The sequence below is a fragment of the Mytilus galloprovincialis genome, chromosome 3 (genome assembly GCF_965363235.1).
Source record: "Mytilus galloprovincialis chromosome 3, xbMytGall1.hap1.1, whole genome shotgun sequence".
Lineage (NCBI taxonomy): Eukaryota > Metazoa > Mollusca > Bivalvia > Mytilida > Mytilidae > Mytilus > Mytilus galloprovincialis.
In genome coordinates, this window is record NC_134840.1 from 52664873 (window position 1) to 52691837 (window position 26965).

General features: G+C 32.9%; 1 protein-coding gene and 1 long non-coding RNA gene across 2 annotated transcripts in view; both read right to left on the reverse strand.

The window, feature by feature from the left end:
- LOC143068280 (neurexin 1-like) overlaps positions 1-26965 on the reverse strand; it is a 79688-nt gene that overhangs the window by 10784 nt on the left and 41939 nt on the right. Inside the window, exons 8-15 of the mRNA XM_076242201.1 lie at positions 24104-24881; positions 23118-23335; positions 21589-21697; positions 20476-20544; positions 16455-17204; positions 15765-15884; positions 13565-13743; positions 12326-12500 (exon numbers count right to left, since the gene is read on the reverse strand). Coding sequence (XP_076098316.1) covers positions 12326-12500; positions 13565-13743; positions 15765-15884; positions 16455-17204; positions 20476-20544; positions 21589-21697; positions 23118-23335; positions 24104-24881 — 2398 coding nt within the window. The remainder of the gene's footprint in view (positions 1-12325; positions 12501-13564; positions 13744-15764; positions 15885-16454; positions 17205-20475; positions 20545-21588; positions 21698-23117; positions 23336-24103; positions 24882-26965) is intronic.
- Positions 482-4863, reverse strand: LOC143068282 (uncharacterized). Its single transcript, XR_012976148.1, has 3 exons — positions 3547-4863; positions 1849-1888; positions 482-666 (listed from the first exon to the last, which is right to left on the reverse strand). It is a non-coding gene; the product is annotated as an uncharacterized LOC143068282 (long non-coding RNA).

Sequence of the window (26965 nt, forward strand, 5' to 3'; positions counted from 1 at the left end):
TAACTGTTAAGGAATGGACCATCATCCAAACATCCATAGGATGTGATGGATGAATGACATTCTGTAAGGAAGCCGAAGGCTTCGCGGGTTAAAGATGAATATCTTATTCTACAGGCTAGTAACGACCTTGTTTTACAGTTGAGTGATTTTAAATCATAATCACCTGTACAAATCCACTCATGCGTGCATATATAAACCCGTGCACACCTGTATTCTGTCTCATTTTAAAGTATCCCGAAAAAGGATGTGAGCGAAAAAACTCATTTAATTGTATATAAAATGGGTGGGCCATAAATCAAGGGCGGGTCTTTAACCCGCGAAGCCTTCGGCTTCCTTACAGAATGTCCATCATCCATCACATCCTATGGATGTTTGGATGATGGTCCATTCTATTACAGAAGCCTACAGCTTCTTGGTTAAAGATGAATCTTTAAAGCAAAGAGATCAATTAAATGAGATAAAAATGGCCACAAATATAAGATTTGAAACATCCACATTTAATGCTGTCATAAAATATTACAATTATCATAATCACATAATCATGACACAAAGTCCATAAAGTTCATTTATATATCCAACACAACATCATGAACACAATCCTGGAAAAATCGACGGCTCTGGTCAATCCACGTACAAAGTTATCGGTTTCTGTAAAGAATGGAACTCCTGTAAAATATTATTTAGGTTGTCATTAAACAGACAAAACAGCATTAATAAATTTCTTTTTACCTGTCTTTACACCTCTTTTAGCTTCAACCTCTCTTAGATAAAATTTCTTAAATGTTTTTGCAGATTTCCAATTAGCTGTTTTCATAATTATATCTAGAGTGATACCAGCACTAAAAGCTGCAGATGTAGAGGCGCCTCTGAAAGAATGCACCTGAAATTTTGTAACATCAATACCAGATGAAGTCAAGACAATTTTTAACCATCGAGCTAAAGTTGAGGTTGATATTTTACGCCATGTTCTAAAAGACACCAAGAGATAATCATCTTTGCGCAATTTTTTGGTAGCCTTCAAATAATATTTCAATGTGTATACTGGGCAAAGTTCTTTTTTCTTGTATGTATCCAGAGTTATGTTCTGGTTAATCCTACCAATTCTGTCTGTTTTTTGTAAACAGTTCATAGTAAAAACAACAGTTTTACTAGATGTTTCCATGTAATTCAAATTCAAATTTGTCAAAGTTTGAGCTCTTTGAGCAGTAGTTAAAGCTAATAAAGTTGCAATTTTTAAAGTTAACATCTTGAGACTTAAACTTTCCAGTGGAAATAAAGTTTCTAAATAACGAACAACTTTACCAACATCCCATGTGATGGAATATTTAGGCAAAGGTGGTCTTGCATTAAAAATTCCTTTCATAAATCTGGAAATGAGATTACTATTGATTACTGTATTACAGCCAATTGATGCCAGAGTCTGGCCAATAGAACATTTGTTCATATTAATGCAACTATAAGATTTGCCATCATCATAGAGTCTAGCGAGAAAATTCAATACTTGTACTTCATTTGGTGAAGTGGTATTGATTTTTTGTGTATTACACCAAAGATACCATTTCCGCCAACTATATTCATATTGTCGCGAGGTAGAGACTCTCCATGACTGAGTGATGATGTTTCTAGCTGATTTTGAAATTCCCTTCTTTTGGAGGGAATGCCTGATACTACACAAGCGACTAGGAATAACTTTCTCATGTTTAGCGGGTGCTTTTGATTGTTGTGTACAAGTCTTAAAAGATCTTGACAAAAAGGGAGAATAACAGGATAATCGACCAAACAATTCAATAATCTTGGAAACCAAGGTTGGGATGGCCATGTTGGAACTATCATTAAAACCATTCTCACCTGTTCCTCTTCTACCTTGTTCAAAATTCTTGCTATGATACTGAAAGGAGGAAAAACATATGGTAAATAATTTTTCCAAGAAAAAGAAAAAGCATCAGAAGCCATAGCATCTGGAAACCATGAGACATATTTACTTAACTGTTTATTAAGTCTAGAAGCAAATAAATCAATATTTGGTTGAAAGAAATGCCCACAAATATTTCTAAATATATTTTCTTTCAACTTCCATTCAGAAGAGTCACTAAAATTTCTTGACAATTGATCAGGAGTAATATTATCTTTCCCTGCAATATGGACTGCTGTTATAAAATTGTTTTTATCAGCAGCCCAGAACCATATTTCTCTTACTACTTCCAATAGTGCTACAACACTACCTCCCATGTTATTTATATATTGAACTGCTGTAGAGCTATCAGATTTAATGCAAATATGAGAATTTGAAATGTTTTTTCCTAATGAAAAAAATGCATATTTTATAGCTAAAAGTTCTAATATATTAATGTGTGAAATGCTTTCAGATTTCATCCATCTTCCTTGAGTCTTATTTTTACCATAAACCGCTCCCCATCCAATTTTAGAAGCGTCAGTTTCAATATACTCAGTAGGAGTACCAAAGCTTATACTTTTCCCTTCATTCCTATCTACATTTTTAATCCACCATAAAATTTCATTTCTTGAATTCTCGGAGAGACTCATGATACCATCATAATTGTCATTGTTTTTGCTCAAAGCTAAAGTTTTCTCAATATCTAAATATCTATGAAAAATTGGTGCTAATAAAACAGCACATGAAGCTGAAGTAAATAAACCTATTAAAGAACTTACTTCCCTGATAACAGGATTGTATAAACTATAGATTTTGTTTGCACTTTTCAAAATCTTTTGTATTTTTTCTTCTGTCAGAAACACTTTAAATTGCACAGAATCAATCAAATATCCTAGAAAAATTATTCTCTGTGTTGGAATGAATACTGATTTTTCTTTATTTACTAAGAACCCTAGAGAGTGTAACAGATTTCTCAACATGACAGTATTTTCATAACAAATGTTCTCATAGGGACTATGTAATAATGAATCATCTATGTAGAAAAAAGACCCTACTCCTTGGTTCCTTATATGAGAAAAAACTACTTTCATAAGTTTTGTAAAAATTCTAGGTGCACTTGCTAACCCAAAACAAAGACAAGTAAATTCATAAATCTGATCTTTCCAATCAAATTTCAAATATTTTCTACATTTTTTGTTCATTGAAATTGAAAAATATGCATCGCATAAATCTATTGATGTAAAATAATCATTCTTGCTAATATTCAACAGAACAGACTGTAAATTTTCCTGTTTGAAATGAAAATATTTCACATATTGATTCAGACCTTTCAAATTTATTACAGGCCTATATTTCCCATTCTTCTTCTGAACAAGAAAAATATTTGATATAAATTCATCTTTCTCATGATTCGAAATTTGTATTGCACTTTTTGACAATAAAATTTGAATTTCATTATCAATTAGTTCTATTTCAGTTTTGTCAAAATTCATAATTTTTGGCATAAAAAATTGAACCGGTTTATTTTCAAATTCAATTTCATAACCGTTTTGAACTAGACTAAGAATCCAAGGATCGTATGATATTTTTTCCCAATTATGTAAACCAAAACGAATAGACCCAGCTATAAAAGTGGGAGATAGATTTTTTACCTCTAATATCTCCTGCCTCTTTGGTTTCTGTAACCAGCTCTCCCTCTGTAGCGGGAGTTTCTCATGCCTCTTTGGCCATAATTGTTGTTTTGGTATCTTCCTCTGCCCCTGTTTATACCTGGGGGGCAACCATAGCTGCAACCCCCTTGTCTCCAGTTTTTTGAAGTAGCTGTATTTACAACTCCCTTCATCTTCTGGGCATCATTAATATCTTTAACTTTCTTGGACACATCATCTCCGAACAAATATTCGGTAACGTCTAAATGTCTTGTACACAGTTGGTGGTACTTCTGATCCATATTGTTTTTCAGTGTCATGCGTCTAACATATGATATTTCAAAAAATGCTGCACAAAGCATTGACAGGGCATTATTAATGTTGACCCTCATTTTAGCCACCATTTTTACTGCATCTGGTTTGGTCAGTGCTTCTGCAGTACGTATTACTGGTACAATGCCAAAACCCAAGATCCTTTGTATGGTTTGAAAGGACAGATCATCACTTCTGGCTTGGCGATTCAATAGATGCCAAATCTCAGGATTAACTTTAGGAGGTGCCAAAGACTTGCTATTTGAAGGAACTTTATAATCCTTAGCTATTTCTGTAATAACAGACTTACGATTTGTCACAGCGTTTACAAGAGCAGCGATACTCTTATGTGTTTCGTCACCAAACTTGTCATCATCTTCAAAAATTTTTGGTATAGCATAAGCGAACTCTTCCTCGCTGTTTACCTCTGACTCAAACTCATCATCTGCATTGTTTCCAAAAATGTCATATTGACTAAAGTCAACTTCACCTTCACCTTCGTCTTCTTCCGGTGCAACCGGGTGTTCCGGTGTACTCGCTAATTCATATCTGTCGGCATTACTATTTTGCCTGTCTAACAAGAGTTCTAGTTTAGAATAAATTCTTCTGAATTCATCTTCTCTTTCTTTATCTTTATCTGAAGGTGTTACATTGTTTCCCCGTTTTACGGGAGCTTTTCCCTTCTTGTTCTTGCCGGGTCCCTTACCCGGGCCTCTTTCATTGTTTTGTTTACTTGCGGTAGTTTTCTTTAATTTCTTAACAGTTTCTGGGGGGACCACGACCGACTTTAATTGTCTCTTTTTGGGTGGTGGTGAAAAGTGTACTGACTCATCAGCCACTGCAGAAAACCCAGAGAAACTAGCTTCGTCACCCGAAGCTAGAATGGACATTATGTCCGCCGCCACTTGGCTTGATTGGGAAAGACCCGAGTCGGAGTCTTCCGTACTAGACATTATAAAGTATAGACACGAGTCGTGTCTGCTGATTCAGCAATTTTATTTTTACTTTACGTTACTCGTTCTAGCCTTAGAATAAAATGAGACAGAATACAGGTGTGCACGGGTTTATATATGCACGCATGAGTGGATTTGTACAGGTGATTATGATTTAAAATCACTCAACTGTAAAACAAGGTCGTTACTAGCCTGTAGAATAAGATATTCATCTTTAACCAAGAAGCTGTAGGCTTCTGTAATAGAATGTGCATAAGATAGAAATAAGTCTTTTAATTTTGGTTGACTTTTACATGTCAAGAATAACTAGTTTATGTCTGCTGAGAATTGTAGCAGCTACAGGTTTGAGTTGCAGCTCTGATATAGACATAAGAACCTGTTGTTCAGTTGTTGTTTTTGTTAATGTGGTTCATAAGTGTTTCTTGTTTGTTGTTTTTTATAAAGATTAGACTGTTTGTTTTCCTGTTTGAATGGTTTTACACTAGTCATTTTTTAGGCCCTTTATAGCTTGCTGTTCAATGTGAGCCAAGGCTCTGTGATGAAGACCGTACTTTGACTTATAACGGTTTACTTTTTTCACCAATTATGACTTGGATGGAGAATTTTCTCATTTGCACATTTTCTTACATCAACATAGAAAATGTTCTTTAACAAAATAATAAATTTTAAAAATACAAATGGTTAGAACACAAAAATTATTACAATTGAAACTTTTTCAATACCTATATGTTCAATTTAAACGCTAAGTTGGTTGGACGGCAGGAAATACATAAACTAGAGGCTCTAAAGAGCCTGTGTCGCTCACCTTGGTCTATGTGCATATTAAACAAAGGACACAAATGGATTCATGACAAAATTGTATTTTGGTGATGGTGATGTGTTTGAAGTACTTACTTTACTGAACATTCTTGCTTCTTACAATTATATCTATAATGAACTTTGCCCATTAGTAACAGAAAAATATTTGGTAAAAATTTACATAAATTTACCAAATTAATGAAAATTGTTAAAAATTGACTATAAAGGGCAATAACTCCTTAAGGGGTCAATTGACCATTTAGGTCATGTGGACTTATTTGTAGATCTTACTTTGATGAACATTATCGCTGTTTACAGTTTATTGCTACCTATAATAGTATTCAAGATAATAACCAAAAACAGCAAAATTTCTTTAAAAATTACCAATTGGAGGGCAGCAACCCAACAACCGGATGTCCAATTCATTTGAATATTTCAGGGCAGATATATATTGACTTGATTAACAATTTAACTCCTTGTCAGATTTCCTCTAAATGATTTGGGTTTCAGAGTTATAAGGAAAAAACTACATTTTACCCCTGTTCTATTTTTAGCCGTGGTGGCCATCTTGGTTGGATGGCCAGGTCATCGGACACATTTTTCAAACAAGGTACCTCAAAGATGATTGTGGCCAAGTTTGAATTAATTTGGCCCAGTAGTTTCAGAGGAGAAGATTTTTGTAAAAGATAACTAAGATTTACGAAAAATGGTTAAAAATTGACTATAAAGGGCAATAACTCCTAAAGGGGTCAACTCACCATTTCAGTCATGTTGACTTATTTGTAAATCTTACTTTGATGAACATTATTGCTGTTTACAGTTTATCTCTATCTATAATAATATTCAAGATAATAACCAAAAACAGCAAAATTTCCTCAAAATTACCAATTCAGGGGCAGCAACTCAACAACAGGTTGACCGATTCATCTGAAAATTTCAGGGCAGATAGATCTTGACCTGATAAACATTTTTACTTCATGTCAGATTTCCTCTAAATGTTTTGGTTTTTGAGTTATCAGCCAAAAACTGCATTTTACCCCTATGTTCTATTTTTAGCCGTGGCGGCCATCTTGGTTGGTTGACCGGGTCACGCCAAACATTTTTTAAACTAGATACCCCAAAGATGATTGTGGCCAACTTTGGATTAATTTGGCCCATTAGTTTCAGAGGAGAAGATTTTTGTAAAAGATTACTTAGATTTACGAAAAATGGTTAAAAATTGACTATAAAGGGCAATAACTCCTTAAGGGGTCAACTGACCATTTCGGTCATGTTGACTTATTTGTAAATCTAACTTTGCTGAACATTATTCCTGTTTACAGTTTATCGCTATCTATAATAATATTCAAGATAATAACCAAAAACGGCAAAAATTTCCTCAAAATTACCAATTCAGGGGCAGCAACCCAACAACAGGTTGACCGATTCATCTGAAAATTTCAGGGCAGATAGATCTTGACCTGATAAACATTTTTACCCCCCCCCCCCCCATCAGATTTCCTCTAAATGCTTTGGTTTTTGAGTTATAAGCCAAAAACTGCATTTTACCCCTATGTTCTATTTTTAGCCGTGGCGGCCATCTTGGTTGGTTGACCGGGTCACGCCAAACATTTTTTAAACTAGATACCCCAAAGATGATTGTGGCCAAGTTTGAATTAATTTGGCCCAGTAGTTTCAGAGGAGAAGATTTTTGTAAAAGATTACTTATGTTTATGAAAAATGGTTAAAAATTGACTATAAAGGGCAATAACTCCTAAAGGGGTCAACTGACCATTTCGGTCATGTTGACTTATTTGTAAATCTAACTTTGCCGAACATTATTGCTGTTTACAGTTTATCTCTATCTATAATAATATTCAAGATAATAACCAAAAACAGCAAAATTTCCTCAAAATGACCAATTCAGGGGCAGCAACCCAACAACGGGTTGACCGATTCATCTGAAAATTTCAGGGCAGATAGATCTTGACCTGATAAACATATTTAGTCCATGTCAGATTTCCTCTAAATGCTTTGGTTTTTGAGTTATAAGCCAAAAACTGCATTTTACCCCTATGTTCTATTTTTAGCCGTGGCGGCCATCTTGGTTGGTTGACCGGGTCACGCCAAACATTTTTTCAACTAGATACCCCAAAGATGATTGTGGCCAAGTTTGAATTAATTTGGCCCAGTAGTTTCAGAGGAGAAGATTTTTGTAAAAGATTACTTATATTTATGAAAAATGGTTAAAAATTGACTATAAAGGGCAATAACTCCTAAAGGGGTCAACTGACCATTTCGGTCATGTTGACTTATTTGTAAATCTAACTTTGCCGAACATTATTGCTGTTTACAGTTTATCTCTATCTATAATAATATTCAAGATAATAACCAAAAACAGCAAAATTTCCTCAAAATGACCAATTCAGGGGCAGCAACCCAACAACGGGTTGACCGATTCATCTGAAAATTTCAGGGCAGATAGATCTTGACCTGATAAACATATTTAGTCCATGTCAGATTTCCTCTAAATGCTTTGGTTTTTGAGTTATAAGCCAAAAACTGCATTTTACCCCTATGTTCTATTTTTAGCCGTGGCGGCCATCTTGGTTGGTTGACCGGGTCACGCCACACATTTTTTAAACTAGATACCCCAATGATGATTGTGGCCAAGTTTGGTTCAATTTGGCCCAGTAGTTTCAGAGGAGAAGATTTTTGTAAAAGTTAACGACGACGGACGACGGACGACGACGACGACGGACGACGGACGCAAAGTGATGGGAAAAGCTCACTTGGCCCTTCGGGCCAGGTGAGCTAAAAATTAATATAGTATGGTCAATTCAAGATATGTTTTGGTCAACTTGGTTGAGGTTTTAATTTGATTTAAGTTTATCTGTACAGAAAATGTCATTACAAGCATCAAATTTCAAAAATAATGCATAAACAACTAGAATGAACCTTTGCAGCACTTCAAAATACAAGCTGTCCATTTCAAACAAAATTTTAAATAATCAGATGTCATACAATAGCTTTACTACTCAAAACAACTTCTGTTATACATAATAAATGCTATAAATCTATGTAACATGAAAACAAGAGTGCACACGCTGAAATGTCTCGCCTTCTATACTTATCATTGATATTATGTTGATAGTCCTAAGTATAAAGCTTTATTACAACTGTCTCATAAACTTAACATTAACCAAGATAACTAAACAAAGACCAATGAACCATGAAAATGAGGTCAAGGTCAGATGACATCTGCCCGCTAGACATGTACACCTTACAATCAATCCATACAACAAATACAGTAGACCTATTGCATATAGTATGAAAAAAACAGACCAAAACACAAAAATTTAACTATAACCACTGAACCATGAAAATGAGGTCAAGGTCAGATGACACCTACCAGTTGGACATGTACACCTTACAGTCCTTCCATACACCGAATATACAAGCCCTATTGCTTATAGTATCTGAGATACGGACTTGACCACCAAAACTTAACCTTGTTCACTGATCCATGAAATGAGGTCGAGGTCAAGTGAAAACTGTCTGACAGACATGAGGACCTTGCAAGGTACGCACATATCAAATATAGTTATCCTATTACTTATAATAAGAGAGAATTCAACATAATAAAAAATCTGAACTTTTTTTTCAAGTGGTCACTGAACCATAAAAATGAGGTCAAGGACATTGGACATGTGACTGACGGAAAGTTCATAACATGAGGCATCTATATACAAAGTATGAAGCATCCAGGTCTTCCACCTTCTAAAATATAAAGCTTTTAAGAAGTTAGCTAACACCGCCGCCGCCGACGGATCACTATCCCTATGTCGAGCTTTCTGCAACAAAAGTTGCAGGCTCGACAAATAGTTAACCACTCTCACTTTCATTATATCAAACTTGCATGGACTAGTCTCCTCTATACAATGTTGATTGTTTAATAAACAAGTAAAAAGCTGGCACTGCTAACTGATGCTCTAAGAACTGCACATTTATTGAGAATAACCATCGTTATTTCAAGGGTTTAAAATATGTGTACTATGCTTAGAAGGATAAATAAACAAGTATTAGAATTTTTCATCTTTGTAAATAGGTTCATAGCAGGATACTATCCCAAAAGCTTCTTTGATTCTTTTTAGAAACATTCATTTTAGAAACAGTGATTTCAGAACTATTGACCCAAAAAATCAGTAGGATTATTCCCCTTGCCTATATCTCAAATCTATATAAGTTTCTAGAACAATTAAGCAAGACTTGATGAGAAAGTCAGGGTATCATCTGGAAACCATTTTTGTAAATTATTTTCAGTTTGTTAATTATAATGACCTTGACCTTTTCCACATTTGACCCCAAAAATTAACAGGCTTATCCCCTCCCTTATATCTTACATCTGAATATGTTTTATGCCAATCAGAAAAGTGAATCTCTAATAATCATCCTATAACCCTTTCAAAATAGATAATAGTGACCTTGGCCTTTGAACTGTTGACTCCAAAATCAATGAATTCATCCCTTTCCCTATATATCTATCAGAAAAAGTTTCATTCCAATCAAGCAAAGGAAGAATACCATCCTGAAAATATTTTCTAAAATGTTCTATTTCTATATTTTTGATAACGATGACCTTGACCATAGTCTCCAAAAATCAATAATTGTCATTCTTTTCTATTTATGTTCCATTTGTGTAAGTTTTATTTTAATCAAGAAAGGACAATCAAGTTATCATGCATAAATCATTAGTATCAGATACATGGATGAAAGGAGGACAGACAAATTAAAAGGACAGATAACTATTTGCTTCCACATTTTTTGGGGCAAACATAAAAATCTGATTGGTGCAATATTTCTCTACTTTGCTATCACAGAGTATTTCATTTTTGTACAATCATAAGATCAGAAGAAAAGTGGGTGTCCATTTTTAAGAAAATTAAGAATTAGGAATAACAATTTAAAGTGACCTTCAAGGTATATTAAAACAAGAATGTGTCCAAAGTACACGGATGCCCCACTCACACTATCCTTTTCCATGTTCCATGGACCGTGAAATTCGGTAATTATCTAATTTGGCATTAAAATTAGAAAGATCATATCATAAGCAACAAGTATACTAAGTTTCAAGTTGATTGGACTTCAGCTTCATCAAAAACTACCTTGACCAAAAACTTTAACCTGAAACTCCCACTTTCATTTTCTTTGTTCAGTGGACCGTGAAATTGGGGTCAAAAGTCTAATTTGGCTTAAAAATTAGAAAGATCATCTCATAAGCAACAAGTGTACTAAGTTTCAAGTTGATTGGACTTCAGCTTCCTTAAAAACTTCCTTGACCAAAAACTTTAACCTGGACGGACGAACGGAACCACAGACGGAGGGACGGTACGACGGACGAATGGAGCCACAGACCAGAAAACATAATGTCCCTCTACTATCGTAGGTGGGGTATAAAAAAAACATGTTTGCTGATGAATTTCAGTAAATATTTGTTAACATTGACTGGTATTGTCTAGTGTATTAAATGAATGTGATGGTATGAACTTTTTTTTACAGCATGTTAAATCTCCCACTTAAATGACCTGCATTTCCAAAATACTTTGCATTTTGATTTTTGCATAGACAATAATTTCAGATTTCAGATTTTTTTACAACCAAATTGACTGAAAAAAGCAAAGTTTTTTGAAAAGGGTATTGTATGTGCATTCAATTTAACATGCCCAATCAAATGGAAGAGAAAAATACATGAGAATCAGCTGTTTTGAAAAGAAATGATCTTATAGTTTAAAATAACAGCATTTGGGAAAAGAAAATCCTTAATAATTTTTCAACTTAATATGTAAGGCAGTTATAGGATTTGTAAATTTTTACCATTGTTAAAATGTTTTGAAATCCATTTTCAACAGGCCAAATTTGACTTGTTTGGTCAAACTCTTTAATCTTTTTTACAGTTAACTTGTTTGTTCTTAAAGAAATTTTAAAATTGCTGCATATGTTCACCTGAATATACCAAGTAACCATACAAAGTATGGGTTAAAAAAATATGTATAACAAATATAGAAATATATAAAATAGTTGACATATATAATTCCCGGTTGCAAACAAAAGAAAATTTTGTTAAAGTACAATAAAATATTGAGATATGTATAATATAAACTTATATACCCTGTCAATTCATTATTACTTGTAGAAAATTAATTTCAATGACTTGAATGCAGCAGCAATGATTTTAGGGAAAAAAGGAACAAGATATGTAAGTTGCTTTGAGTAACTCAAGGAATTCTATCAAATAGCAATTTATTTTCAAACCATGACTGCAGTTCACATTTAATGAATTCAAAAAACAAAATTGAATTCCATAAAAATTACTTTTTTTCCTTAGAAACCAATATTGTTACAGTCAAGGAAACTGCATTTTTCTTCTTCATAGTCAAAATAAACAGCATAAAATTTTACATAATCAAAATTTCACAAAGATATATGAATGATGAATTCAAAAAAACAAATGATAAATGGCAGTGGCTATTATTTCGGCACCTGCAAAATAGTAAATATAGTTATATGCTATTTTGCTGGCACTAATTAAAATAACTCAATTCAAGCCAGCAAAAAAACATATTTGCTATTTTGCCCGTGCCGGCAAAATAGCCACTTCCTAATAAAAGTTTAACAGTATAAATGGCTAAATGAAAATAACCAAAACAACAAAAATTCTCTTCAAATTATAAGGAACTTACTGTCTGGTATCTTTACAATAGGTTTATCATCGTCTATGGTAAGTGTGGCGTTAGATCCAGACCGTTTAAATCGGACCACATGATACTTCCTGTCATTGAATGTTTTCAGCATTTCACCAATAGGAATTTCTCTTTGAGTTCCCATGTTGTAATAGATTAAAATATTGCCCATATTCTACAATGATAAATAAAAGTGGCATTTTTAGTTTGATGTTTTTTTTTGTTATACTAATGTGACAAAGAAAATTTTAAGCAAAGTTAAATTTTACAGTTAGAATTATTTTTTTGACTGTTAGTGTTGCTATCTGACTATTGCAACTCATTCTAAATTCTGACCAAATTGCAATTTGTTTTATAAAACCAAACTGTTCAACTGGTCTGAATTTTGAACAAACTGTTCAGTCAAATTGTGAAAGTGCAAGGTGATAAAATAAAATACACTTACAATCCTATTAGACTTAAACTCCACTTGATTGATGTTGGGACAAAATTAGTCAATCAGTTTGTATTGGTATATTATAGTCATTACCATGCAAAAGGTGAAATGAAATTTTGAATTGCTATAAAAATGTTCACACATATTTTACTGAATATAAAATGTTTTAATTCACATAATGTCTGATTCTTGTGAATATAGAAGACTTTTCGAAAGAAAAACTATATGAAAGCTTAGTTTGGACATTTTTATAGCAATTCAAAATAACATTTCACCTTTTGCATGGTAATGACTATAATATACCTATACAAACTGATTGACTGATTTTGTCCCAACATCATTCAAGGGGAGATAAAGTCTAATAGGATAGGATTGTAAGTATGTTTTATTTCAACACTTTGCACTTTCACGACTTGACTGTGATTTTCTACAGCAGTTTGTTCAAATTTCTGACCAGTTGAACAGTTTGGTTTTTAAAAACAAATTGCAATTTGGTCAGAATTTTGAATAAGTTGCAAAAGGTGGAGAGCAACACTAACAGTCAAGTCACTTTTAAAGAAATAAAAAAACAATATTATTGCCAAAACTTTCTTGACAAATCAGTTCCCCTGACTTGTTACACCAAAAATTCTGCTCAAAATATTACAAGAGTTATTATAAGAGACAGGCTGCTGAATACAAGAATAAGTTTGTTCTAATCCTCAATTTTCCTAAATCTGTTGGCCTATTTTATAACAACACTTTAAACTCATATAGAAATTGACATATTTTAAACTAGTGTTATGTCAAAAAGGATGTTTTACCAATGAAAACTCAATGAAGTCTTTAGAATTTTCACTTTCTACTCTAAAAAGACAGGCATTAAGTTGTGATGTAGCAAAGCCTAATGCAAACTGGTCTTCAGTGGTGTCATAGTATTTCCCTTTAGGTCTCTCATATGTTATCAATCCTCCTCTACGACCAAAGGAAAAGGATACACTCTCTGTAAAAAAACAATAACAAATATTCATACTTTGAAGTACAGTGGCTGTTGTTTAAACTACAGAAAATAATGTATGACAATATTATGAATAAGTTTAAATACAAGCTTTTGACCAAATATGAAGTCCCCCTGTTCAGTAGTACTGGGAACATATAATTGAACAGGAAATAGCTGTTAGTGTTGGACAAACCAATGGACACACAAGATGTGCCATATAGTCCCACTTCTAGAGTGTGTATAACAAACACAAGCTTTTTCTATTGACATGGTTAACAATTCTTGGAATTTGTAAGATAAAATTGTGAATAAGTTTAAATACATTTATAAAGTTATCTGTACTAAAATCTTGCATTATATGAAACAGCGGCTTAAGCACTGTATAATATTCATACAACAGTAGCCAGTCCTGCCTGGTTACCTGCCTGGTTATCACAAATATTGACCATGTCACAACACAACAACATATGACTAAGTGTGATTACCTACCATCAACACAAGTAGGACCAGTAAATAATGTCATATCACAACATTAAACCAAGTGTGATAACCTACCATCAACACAAGTAGGACCAGTAAATGATGTCATATCACAACATTAAACCAAGTGTGATTACCTACCATCAACACAAGTAGGACCAGTAAATGATGTCATATCACAACATTAAACCAAGTGTGATTACCTACCATCAACACACGTAGGACCAGTAAAAGATGTCATATCACAACATTAAACCAAGTGTGATTACCTACCATCAACACACGTAGGACCAGTAAACGATGTCATATCACAACATTAATAGTTATCAAAGGTACCAGGATTATAATTTATTACGCCAGACGCGCGTTTCGTCTACATAAGACTCATCAGTGACGCTCAAATCAAAAATATTTATAAACCCAAACTAGTACAAAGTTGAATATTAAACCAAGTGTGATTACCTACCATCAACACAAGTAGGACCAGTAAATGATGTCATATCACAACACTAAACCAAGTGTGATTACCTACCATCAACACAAGTAGGACCAGTAAATGATGTCATATCACAACATTAAACCAAGTGTGATTACCTACCATCAACACAAGTAGGACCAGTAAATGATGTCATATCACAACATTAAACCAAGTGTGATTACCTACCATCAACACAAGTAGGACCAGTAAATGATGTCATATCACAACACTAAACCAAGTGTGATTACCTATCATCAACACAAGTAGGACCAGTAAATGATGTCATATCACAGTCACATGTGACTAAGTGTGACTACATACCATCAACACAAGTAGGACCAGTAAAAGATGTCATATCACAGTCACATGTGACTAAGTGTGACTACATACCATCAACACAAGTAGGACCAGTAAATGATGTCATATCACAGTCACATGTGACTAAGTGTGACTACATACCATCAACACAAGTAGGACCAGTAAAAGATGTCATATCACAACACTAAACCAAGTGTGATTACCTACCATCAACACAAGTAGGACCAGTAAATGATGTCATATCACAGTCACATGTGACTAAGTGAGACTACATACCATCAACACAAGTAGGACCAGTAAATGATGTCATATCACAGTCACATGTGACTAAGTGTGACTACATACCATCAACACAAGTAGGACCAGTAAATGATGTCATATCACAATCACATGTGACTAAGTGTGACTACATACCATCAACACAAGTAGGACCAGTAAATGATGTCATATCACAGTCACATATGACTAGGTGTGACTACATACCATCAACACAAGTAGGACCAGTAAATGATGTCATATCACAACATTAAACCAAGTGTGATTACCTACCATCAACACAAGTAGGACCAGTAAACGATGTCATATCACAACATTAAACCAAAGTGTGATTACCTAGCATCAACACAAGTAGGACCAGTAAATGATGTCATATCACAACATTAAACCAAGTGTGATTACCTACCATCAACACAAGTAGGACCAGTAAATGATGTCATATCACAACATTAAACCAAGTGTGATTACTTACCATCAACACAAGTAGGACCAGTAAACGATGTCATATCACAGTCACATGTATAAGAATTCCAGTGAGGTACACATCTTCCATGGTTCTGACAAGACTCTGATTTACAGCCACTGCTAGGCCCTAAAAAGCATCAATAGTAACATAAATAAAATTGGTTTACAACAATAAATAAAATTCAAAAATGTTTCTTTAGATGATACAACTTTTTACTATGGTTTATTTTTATTTTTCTGTGTTAAATTTGTTTGCCTTTACCTCTAAGGCATCTCAATGTTTTTTTTATTGTGTTATTTGACATACAAAATCAGATTATTAATGTTGTACAAAATGTTTAAAATGGACACCTTTTTAAGTGTTTAATTGTTTATGGTCTTAGTGTATAAGAACTTGCACAGAAATCTGATCACCAGACCAATCTGAACAAAACCTAATATTTCAAATGGTTCTGGTTTAGCAAAATTCATTTATCTTAATATTATAATATTGTGCTGTTTCTAATAAAATTATGTTCTATGCTTTGGAAGGCAACTGATAAATAATAATTATTATAATCAATCACTATCAAGAACTCAATGTTAGTCTAGCTATTTCGGAGTTCGTCTTGTTAGACTGTCTTATCTTGAGGCTCTATTTTGCCTTTTAGACAACATCATCCTAAAACTATTTACAAAAGTAACCTTCTACACCAACCTTGACAGTTTTTTGCTATACCATTGTTGTTTTGTCCAGCTAAAGTGTACAGATTGGGTCTGAATCCATTCAAATCAATTGAAGCTAGACATCCTTGGAATCCATGTCTAGATGATATACGACTTGGTAAAGTGTTGAACATTGTCCTCTTTACACCACCTATATAGAGGTCATCGTCAAGGTTAAAGTGTACAGATGTTAAATCATTCATGTCCTCCATTGTAGGAGGATTATCATCTACCCTGATTAGTTGTCGTTCGACGCTTGTCCTTATTAATGAGACATCATGCCACAAATTGTCGTTGAGTTTCTTCCGTGTGTTGACAAATATCCTCCTGGCGCCATTTCCAGTATCATAAATATAATGCAAGTTTCCATCCTGAAGTTCAAGGGCTAAAAAATCCTGTCTTCCTCCGTTAAACAGTATTAATCCGTCTGCTTCAGTTGTTTTGAATTTAAGATAAATAGAAAATGGCGTATTTGCATTTAACGGAGATAGTATCACATATGCATCCTTTGATTTGAATGTCACTGGATCTATTAATACAGGGTTTTCTGTGTCAAATTTGGCAGTTACTTCGATATTTTCCATTTTTCTTGATTTGGCTAAGTCAAAAAAGTGATTGTTGTTAAATATAAATTGTTGCATAGCACCTATATATCCTGTGTGACGTCTGAGTATGTTATCTTCCTGCTGCATTCTTGTGATCTCTGACTTGGTGAAATCAGACTCACTGTGTATATACTCATCTAAAATATAACATAGAAACACTGGTTAATATACTTTATTTCAACATAATATATGAACATTTTTTTATTCCAACAAACCTAAAAAAATACATTGTATCAAAGTGTAGCAAGGAGAAAACAATGATAGTAGACTGTGCTTCAACGAGGAATAAATATAATAGGATGAAAGCTGGTTACTTTTTTTGAATCATTTACCACTATTGTATGCACTGAATGGAACAAGACTTATTTTTTAGCTGCTCATTAAGTATGGGTTTTCATCATTGTTGAAATCTGTAAAGTGACTATAGTTGTTTTTTGTCATTTGATCTTTGATGAAGAGTTGTCTCATTGGCAATCATATCACATCTCCTTAATTCTATATTACCATATATAAGTTTTGATTCATAATTACTATACACATGTACTAACTTATTTTATTGTAAATACAGTATTTAAGAATCAAATGCATATTTTGTAAATTTTAGACTATAAGAAAATAAGAGATGAGGTACATTTTAATCAAAATGACCTTCATATTGCTTTATGCAAAATGTGCTATGTCACTTGCACTTATATAAAGAATTTGAGTAGTTTCAGTTGGAATTAAACAAAATGGTAATACAATGTACCAGTAGTGTTGAACCTTTAAATAAATTAAGCAGCCTGTCCTAAAGACATTTCTTCACTATCAAGTTTCACAGCCTTTCTTTTGTCCAATTGCTTTCCAGCTTTAAAGTTATCCCTTACAAGTAAGTTCAATTTAATTAAATTTAGATCACATAAAAAGCACCTTATACTGCAATTTTTTTCTTCGTCAACTTAGTTCTCATACACTTAATTGCCTTAATTAAAATGGAATTATATTGTATTAGCAAATGCATTTGAATCTTACATAGAAACCTTGAAAAAGTTAACATGTACTTCTGTAGCTCTGTTGCTGAAAACTTGATACTCAATAAGACAGAAAAGCCAATCAAATAATAGGATTCAAACCTTGTAATTGAACTTGATGACTTACAGATATCTAAATTAAAAACTTTTACAAAAACCATTGTTTTAATTATGAGGCTACAAGCTAGGGAAGACGATATATATACTTATATTGACGAATATATTGTGGTTAACCAATGCCTTATAATAGCAGAAACGTTACAATTGATGAAATGTGTCATCTAGCCTCAGAGAGTTTGACAGATTAAGACTATTGAGTAAGGAAAGTCAATCAGGAAATGAGGAAAATCTCCTCTTTTAGCTCCAATTTAACATGTCAATCTAAATTAAAATAAGATTCAAACTGATTACTGCTCTGTGATAAATGTCAGGATTCTCAAATCAATAAACCGATATAAAATTAACCTGAAAAACAACCATATTAGTTAAATAATGCCATTAGAAAATAAATATAAAAACTCTAACTCAGTCATATGATATCACTTTAAATTATTTAATTGTGAAATCAATTCCTCAATTAAAAAAATTCAAATTTCAAAAGAACAGAACTTGTGTATTAACAACCGTTGAGCAAAGATAATATTTACAAAACTACATCAATATATTGCACCACAGTGCATTAAATCAAGGAGACATCAAAGTGATACAGAAATGTATCAAGTAAGAAAATCAATATACTTTATTTGTAAAACAAAAGTTATCTGTATCAGCTAAGATTAACAGAAGCTTAATTTACATAAAACCTTGTATACAATCTCCTGTTAAGTAAAGTGTACCAGTTGCAGATTACTGGACAGGGAACCTTAACTTTGACCTGGTAAATAACCTTAAAATCATCACTATCGGAAAAAAAACAATTATAACTTCAATCAAACCATGTAAAATTACACAAAGTATAAAATTACTCTGTCAAATCCCTTCATCTGTTGAAATTACACTTAATTCTGGTTTTCAATAAAGCATTCCAAATGACTTTGTTAAGCAAAATAACCATTAATTACCTATCAATGCTTTAGAAAATGAACTCAGTCTGTTTTTGATCTAGTCACTGACACTGCAGGAAAATCAATGAAGACAAAACAATGTCATTTATCATAGCATCTACAGCAAGGTTTTGAACAATGACAAAAAAACAACTCAGTAAACCTAATCTTTACGATGAAATACTGTGTTTACGAGTAAATAATTGTAATTAAAATGTAACATATATTCACTATACAAATGACAATGACCAAACAAATCCTAAAAACAACTTTTTATCAACCATGAAATTTGACAATATGAATAAAAGGAGATGTGGGACATACTTCAATGAGACAATCAGTGCCATTCCAACCTAATTCTACAACATTGTAAGTAGCCAACAAACAATTCTTTTCCTCAATGACAATCAGTAATGATTGTAAGAAAAAATGTAACCTCACTTCCATATGACAATATGTAATGGATAGGATCTAAAAGATGTTCACCCCCACTTGGCTCATTGTACTATGTTGTGTGCACTCATAAACACAGGTTGAGAAGAAAATGATGTTGCAGCTGACAATGAATTGGCAAGTTTAACAAAAAAACAAGAATGTGTCCATAGTACATGGATGCCCACTAGCACTACCATTTTCTATGTTTAGTGGACCGTGAAATTGGTATCAAAACTCTAATTGGGCATTAAAATTACACAGAACATATCATAGGGAATATAAGTTTCAAGTTGAATTGACTTCAAATTCATAAATAAACTAATAAACTAAGACCAAAAAATTTACCCTGAAGCGAAACAGATGGATGGACAAACAGACACACAGACCGAAAAACATTATGCCCATAAAAAGGACATAAGAAGAAATATGGCTTGCTTGCAAATAAGACAAATATGTACCAGAGACTAAGGGAAAAGGATATAAACAACCATAAGTCACAGATCTGCATTCAACAATGAGTAAAACCCACACTGTATTGTGAGCTAAAAAGGGTTCTGGAATTACAAAATGTGAAACAATTAAAAAGGCATATAAAAAATCTAATTTAGCTTAAAAAGCAATAAACAAAACACAAATATGACAGACAGAAACCAACGAGAACAACTGAATTAAGGCTTCTGACTTGGGACATATACAACACAGCATGTTGACAATCTGTAAAACTCAGTTGGAAATGGCCTGACTCCTCAGTCTACCAAACCAAATCTTTGTATATAATTTGTGAAAGAATTCAGTAAAGTTTAAGGTAATTTGTGATAACTGAATCCCTGAATTAATGATTTACCAGGTATATATAGATTACGTAAATACACACAAAAAAACAGACCAAAAGAACATCACTGTCCAATTAATATAATTACCTGATAACATAGGGCTGACTGATCCCAACACTATCTGTTTTATATTCAGTGTCTTTTCAACAAGATTCTCTGAAAAAAATCATTTATTCATTAATTAATGAAGTTATTTAACTGTACTTAAAACTCATAACTGCGGACTATATAACTAAGATATTATCTTAAAGAAATGCAGGCTGAAAACCAATCTATTTGTCAGAAACATTGAAAAAATAAACCTTTGATATAAAAACGATAAAAATCAGGCAAGAATTGCACATATGAGAGCACTAACATTTCATCTCTCTTTTAAAAATAATTGATCAACACTGATTTTTTTAACTTCTCTGAGATAGTGCTGATATAAACTTTTATCAAACTGCAGGTAAATTATCACACCCTGATTGGTTTAACGCCGTCACGTGGTGACCTCCTATGGAACCCTAGGGGGTTAGTTAATTTCATAGGGGTTTCATGATGTCACGTCTACTTTTAATGGTGACGTCATCTTTTACTGCTGTTGTGTTTCATTGTTTATTTTTCAACAAATTGCAGCAGAAAAAGACAAGTGTGCAATAAATTTGTTGTACAGTAAACTACTCATCCCCTATGGATTTTTTTAACCCTCTATTATAAGTTATATGGTTTGCTACTGACCCCATATAAAGCATGGTTATACAGTCCAGGCAGTTTCATAAGGTGGTTGTACCTGTGATTTTTAACTCCTTTGCTATTGACAAGTACTAATGTAGGAATTTTTATATAAGGTCTTCATTGAAAAGCACTACCTACAAATGGGGAAGGTACCAGTCAACATGAAAGATAATGAAACCCCTGTATTATACCTTCTATATAATGATTTTCATCTAATTTAACCAGATATCTTTGTACACATTTTGGTTCTTTATTCTGACTCATTTAGATATACCTAGGTTATACCTTCAATATAAGAGTTTTTACCTTATTTAACAAGAGACCTTTGTATATATTTTTGTCCAGCCTGATTCATTTATTATAGATATACCATGGTTATACCTTCAATATAATGTTTTCATCTTATTTAACAAGAGATCTTTGTATACATTTTGGTTCATTGTTCAGATTCATTTAGATCTAATACATGTACCATGGTTATACCTTCAATATAAGGGTTTTCATCTAATTTCAGCTGGATTATCTCCCCTCTTCTCTTCAGGTAAACAGTATGCCATCTATCATCATTTACTAATCTACGAAAACTTAATGCCTGAAAAATAAGTAGTTAAAATCAATGTTATTTCAACATTCAAACAAGCAAATTGACAGTTTTTCCGCAAAACCAGTCTCTACAATGTCTAGAAATATATATAATTGTCCATATAAAGGTGAAAATTCAGTGAAAAATGGTCAACTATGAAAAAATCACTTTTCATCTCTAATTGTCAAACTTGTATCTCTAACTTTTTAGAAGATTACTCTACACACACAAAAAAGCAATATCTATCCATTGCTAAAAGGAAATGATGGTTGACTCAGTTTTTTTCTAAGTCAACATTTATACAATTGATCAGTTTAATTAAATGAATGCAATTTCATAAAATTGTTTTCAGACTGCAAAAACAGGACATAACACTTAAAAGTGAAGCAAAAATAAGACAACATTATATAACGCAAAATGATGTCAGTTGTGCTTATTAGTACAAGATAATCAACTATATGGGGTTGCACCAATGTTCTGCAAAGTATGCTCCCACTTGTGATAAGGCATTGACAAACTATATAAAAGAGATATGGGTATATGTTTACAGTACATTCAAATCATAAAAAAGAAACGTTTTTTCAAAGAAAAGACACAAGTCTATAAAATATGTCAAGCTGGATATTGTCTAATCAAATGTAAATTAGCAAATTTGTAATTGGTTAACAATGTCGTAATCAATGTTTTAAGAAATGGATATGTAACCAATGAAATATTGAGCTTTTATTTTTGGTGAACAACCAATTGACTCGCCCACAACTCCTTAGACACTGAAACATGAAATTATTAACTCAGTTATTAATGCTGTTAGTTTCACAGAGGTGGTCTTTAAATTTGTTCAGGATGTAATTGAAGATTGTAACACTATCAGAAACCTTAGTAATATAGTAATTGATCAGTGATTGTGAGCCATTCTTTATTTGACTCATTTACATAATATTTTGTCACTTGATGTTTAACATTCAAGAATGTATAATTAGTCATGGTCCAGTAAGTTAACCAATTAAAAATCGATATGGCTGATGTTTAACCACCTGAAATCTGAGATATGATAAGCAATCTATTACAAATTAATGTTAGAAATGGACTTTTTAATTAATATCGTAGTTGTGATAATGTTTTATACCCTCTTTTCACGCGACTACGATAGCTGCTCATGTAAAATTCAAACATCGCTGAGTTTATTGATTCAGTGATTATTAGGAAATACATATTCAACACACCTTTCAAGTTTTTTTCCCCTCGGAATTCTTCTGAACTCTTAACCTAGTATTCTAAAGTACAGAATAATTATTCACCAACAAATTTACTAATACGAGAAACATTATCCTTAATTATATCCTTTATTAGAATTGTCTTCTAGGCATCCCATACATGGGAATTATATTAAACAGCTATACAATCTCTCACAACAATATGCTATCAATACCTTGGAGCTTTGGCCTATCTTGATATCTAGCTTCACGGAACCAGATTCCAAATACAGCTCCATCTTATCAGGGGAGTCATCTGACGATGTAATAAACAATAATCCATTTTTGTGAGTTGTCCTGAATCGTAATGAGATATCTTCGGCTTCTGTTATTGATGTGTCATCCATTGTAATCTTTAAGAACTGGTTCCCATTAAATTCAAGCGTTGTGGCACCTTAACAGAAAGTTAAACCTTAATCAGTTTTGTATGTTTTTAAATGGACATATCAAATCTCAAAGGGCTAGTCTACAGACAAATTGAAACAGCAAAATATGCATTTTAACTGGGTTAAGAAATATAATAAATGTCTTACAAGTTTAAACTGAAGGAAATTGATTTTTTAGATTTTTAGCTTTTTTATCCATAAGTTTTAGGAAATAAATGTGTTAAAGACTTTGTTTGTCCTCCATTTACTGCTCAAGTAATGCTTTTTTTACATTTTCATAACAAGAATAAATTTTTACATTTGCAAATCGTGAATTGGAAAGAGAGTTGTCTCATTGGCACTCATACCACATCTTCTTATATCTAAATCCATATAAGGGCACACAAAAAGGGCAATAAAATATGAACTGCAGAGGAAAAAAAATAACACTTTCATATTCATAGAATTTCTGAGTGGGCAGGAGATTAAATACTAGTACATAAGCTTTTTAACCATATATTGCACAACATTGAGTTATTAATTTTATTGAATCATGTCCTGTATACTTGGCTTAGTCTTTATCTGCTTCAGACAGAATTCTATGGAGTAGTTATATATGTTCTGAATTTGTAAATGATTGATAAATTGATAGTTATCTAAAGTCCAGTGAGAGTTTTATGGCAATTTGTTTCTTAATTGGAAAGGTCTAGTGTAGCAGCATTCAGAAATTTGTCACATGTATATCAACTTTGTGTTTATTTTGATATACATTGAAACATTAGCTAAAAACTGATTACCTTTCTGACAGATAGGTCCAGTGTAATCAGTCCCACGACAGTCACACAAATACCTATTCCATCCTTCATGACACACACCATGATGGAGACAGGATCCCTGGTTACACTGAGGTTCCATTACTTTACAGAAATCCTTAATGGTTGAGATCATTTGTTTTCTGGCAGCTGTGATCAGGTCTATCTTATTCCCATTCATAACTAAGTCATGTAAACAACCAACAAACCCGTTACTCAAAATGGCAGCCCATATTCCTGTTGGCATTGTTCGTTGTTGAATAGATCTGTCAATACCACCAACATACAGCTTACTATCCAGATCTAGATGATTTCTATCCCCTCCAAGTGCATAAGTAATTTTATTTCCGTCTAGAAGAATATGACCCTTTTTACCAGCATGATGTAAAGAGACTGAATGTGGTTTCCCATCACTAATATACTTCATTTTCACTTTTTCTGTTCCCGAGCCTAAATTTATCAAGAAATTCAGATAACCGTCCAAAATTTCAAATGCAAAAAAGTCTAAATTTGTTAAACCATAATTATACATTAGAACACCGCTTAGCTCATTAGTTTGAAAAGTAAATGAGATACTGCCACCATGTATACCAACTTCCCACCTTGGTAACACGATGTAAGAATCAGGTGTTGTAAATGTTACTGGCTGGGATTCTACCATATCCTGACATTGGTTGAAGATCACATCACCAAATACAGTCAATTGACCATCTATTGCCATTGTTGTGATATCCATTGATATTTTATTACTACTGTATACAACCTGAAACAGAAAAGTTGATATTTGTAGTGGCAGTTGACTGCTTTTTTAAAGCAATTCTTTAGATTTTAAAGTTCTTTGAACTTGGGTTCAATAACTCTGAGCAACTTTTTGATTGATTGTTGGTTGCTTTTAAAAAATCCAGTGTCAAATATCTAATACATATTCAGGAAGGGAACAAATCAACAATATATACAAAATGTAGGTCTTGTAATAGAGGCCACCCAGGATTAAGCAATCTTTGATAATGTATTATTTAGTTTGATTGTTTTTCTACCTAATACATGAAGTACAAAAAGATATAGAGATAAGAAGATGTTGAATCATTACCAATGATACAACTATCCACCAGAGTTTAAATGATGGAGATATAACCAATTGTTGGTCCCTGAATGGCATTCAAGAATGAAAATAAATCTGTATCATAAAATCAGCAATAAATTGTCCAGACTTTAAAAATATGAAAACACATTAACTAACAGTCTTATTTCTTAGAATACAATTTAAAATAGTAAAAAGGACAGACATCAACAACTGAATAACAGGTTCTTGAGTAAGGACAGATACATATAGAAGGTGACAGAGTAAAACATGTTTGTGAGCTCTCAACCTTCCCCCTATCCTAAGACAGTGGCGAAAAAGCCCAACATAAGTACATTACAAACTTTAAAATATCAGGCACAAATTGCTTGACTCAATATACCTGAATAAAGCACAATAAAACTCACATAATAAATAATAGACACAAAGCACTTTTATAAGAGTACTAGCAGTTACTGAAAGTAAAAATAAATTACATCTTATAAATAAATCATGTTCTCCCATACTAAAGTACATTTTGTCATCTGTTACATATATATACTGATTCATATAAAAAAAGAAGATTGGTATGATTGCCAACTATCCACAAAAGACCAAAATGACACAGACATTAACAACTATAGTTCACCGTACGGCCTTCAACAATGAGAAAAGCCCATACCGCATAGTCAGCTATAAAAGGCTCCGATAAGACAATGTAAAACAATTCAAACGAGAAAACTAACGGCCTTATTTATGTAAAAAAAATTAACGAAAAAAACAAATATGTAACACATAAACAAACGACAACCACTGAATTACAGGCTCCTGACTTGGGACAGGCACATACATAAATAATGTGGCGGGATTAAACATGTTAGCGGGATCCCAACCCTCCCCCTAACCTGGGACAGTGGTATAACAGTACAACATAAGAACGAACTATAAAAATCTGTTGAAAAAAGCTTAACTCATCAGATGAACAAAAATACAAGTGGACATGGCCTGGTACTTATACATCCCGACACCAAAAGACACAATGAACAGATCTGAGAGTACTCACAGTTATCTGACAGCTAGTTCAAAGCCACTAACAACTAATAAAAAAATCATGCAACTAAGACTAAACTATCAATCCGTACACATCCAACATCCAATGGATTTAGTGTAAAGACGTCATAAACAGCCAGAGAAAAACATGACCTTGTGCAATGCCAAGTTACAGGTATCGACAGATTGTAGGAACATCACCATCTAAAAATGGAAAATGTTTTATAGAGTTGTGTTTTTCTAGACTGATTCTTACTGTACATTTTGTGTTGTACCTTTGGAGCTTGATAAAAAGAATGGCATATGAGAAAATCTAAATTTTAGAAACGAAATCTAGTTGACACTGTTGGCAGTGGTTGTTTTTGTTATTTTATTCTGGTTAAAACATTATACTTACACAATTTTGTTTCTAATGGCTTATCTTTAGTAGAAAATTTAATAGTTTGTCTTTACAAAGGAGGCATTTAGTAAGCAACAATCAATGATCTTTACTATAAAGGACAGTTTAAAAGTTGTCCTTTGATGAAGACCACATGTTCCCTCCAAGATGTCGTTTTTTACTTCATTAATGTATATCTGTAGGCTAAATAAACCTTTAAACAATGTATGCAGTATTCAATTAGGTAGAAGAAAGGTATGAGTGAGAAGTAAAAGTGGAAGCAGTGTAGTTTAAACAGCTAAATAACATGTGTTTTACAATTGCACTGATCGAGTTAATTTATGCCAATATTTTTTTC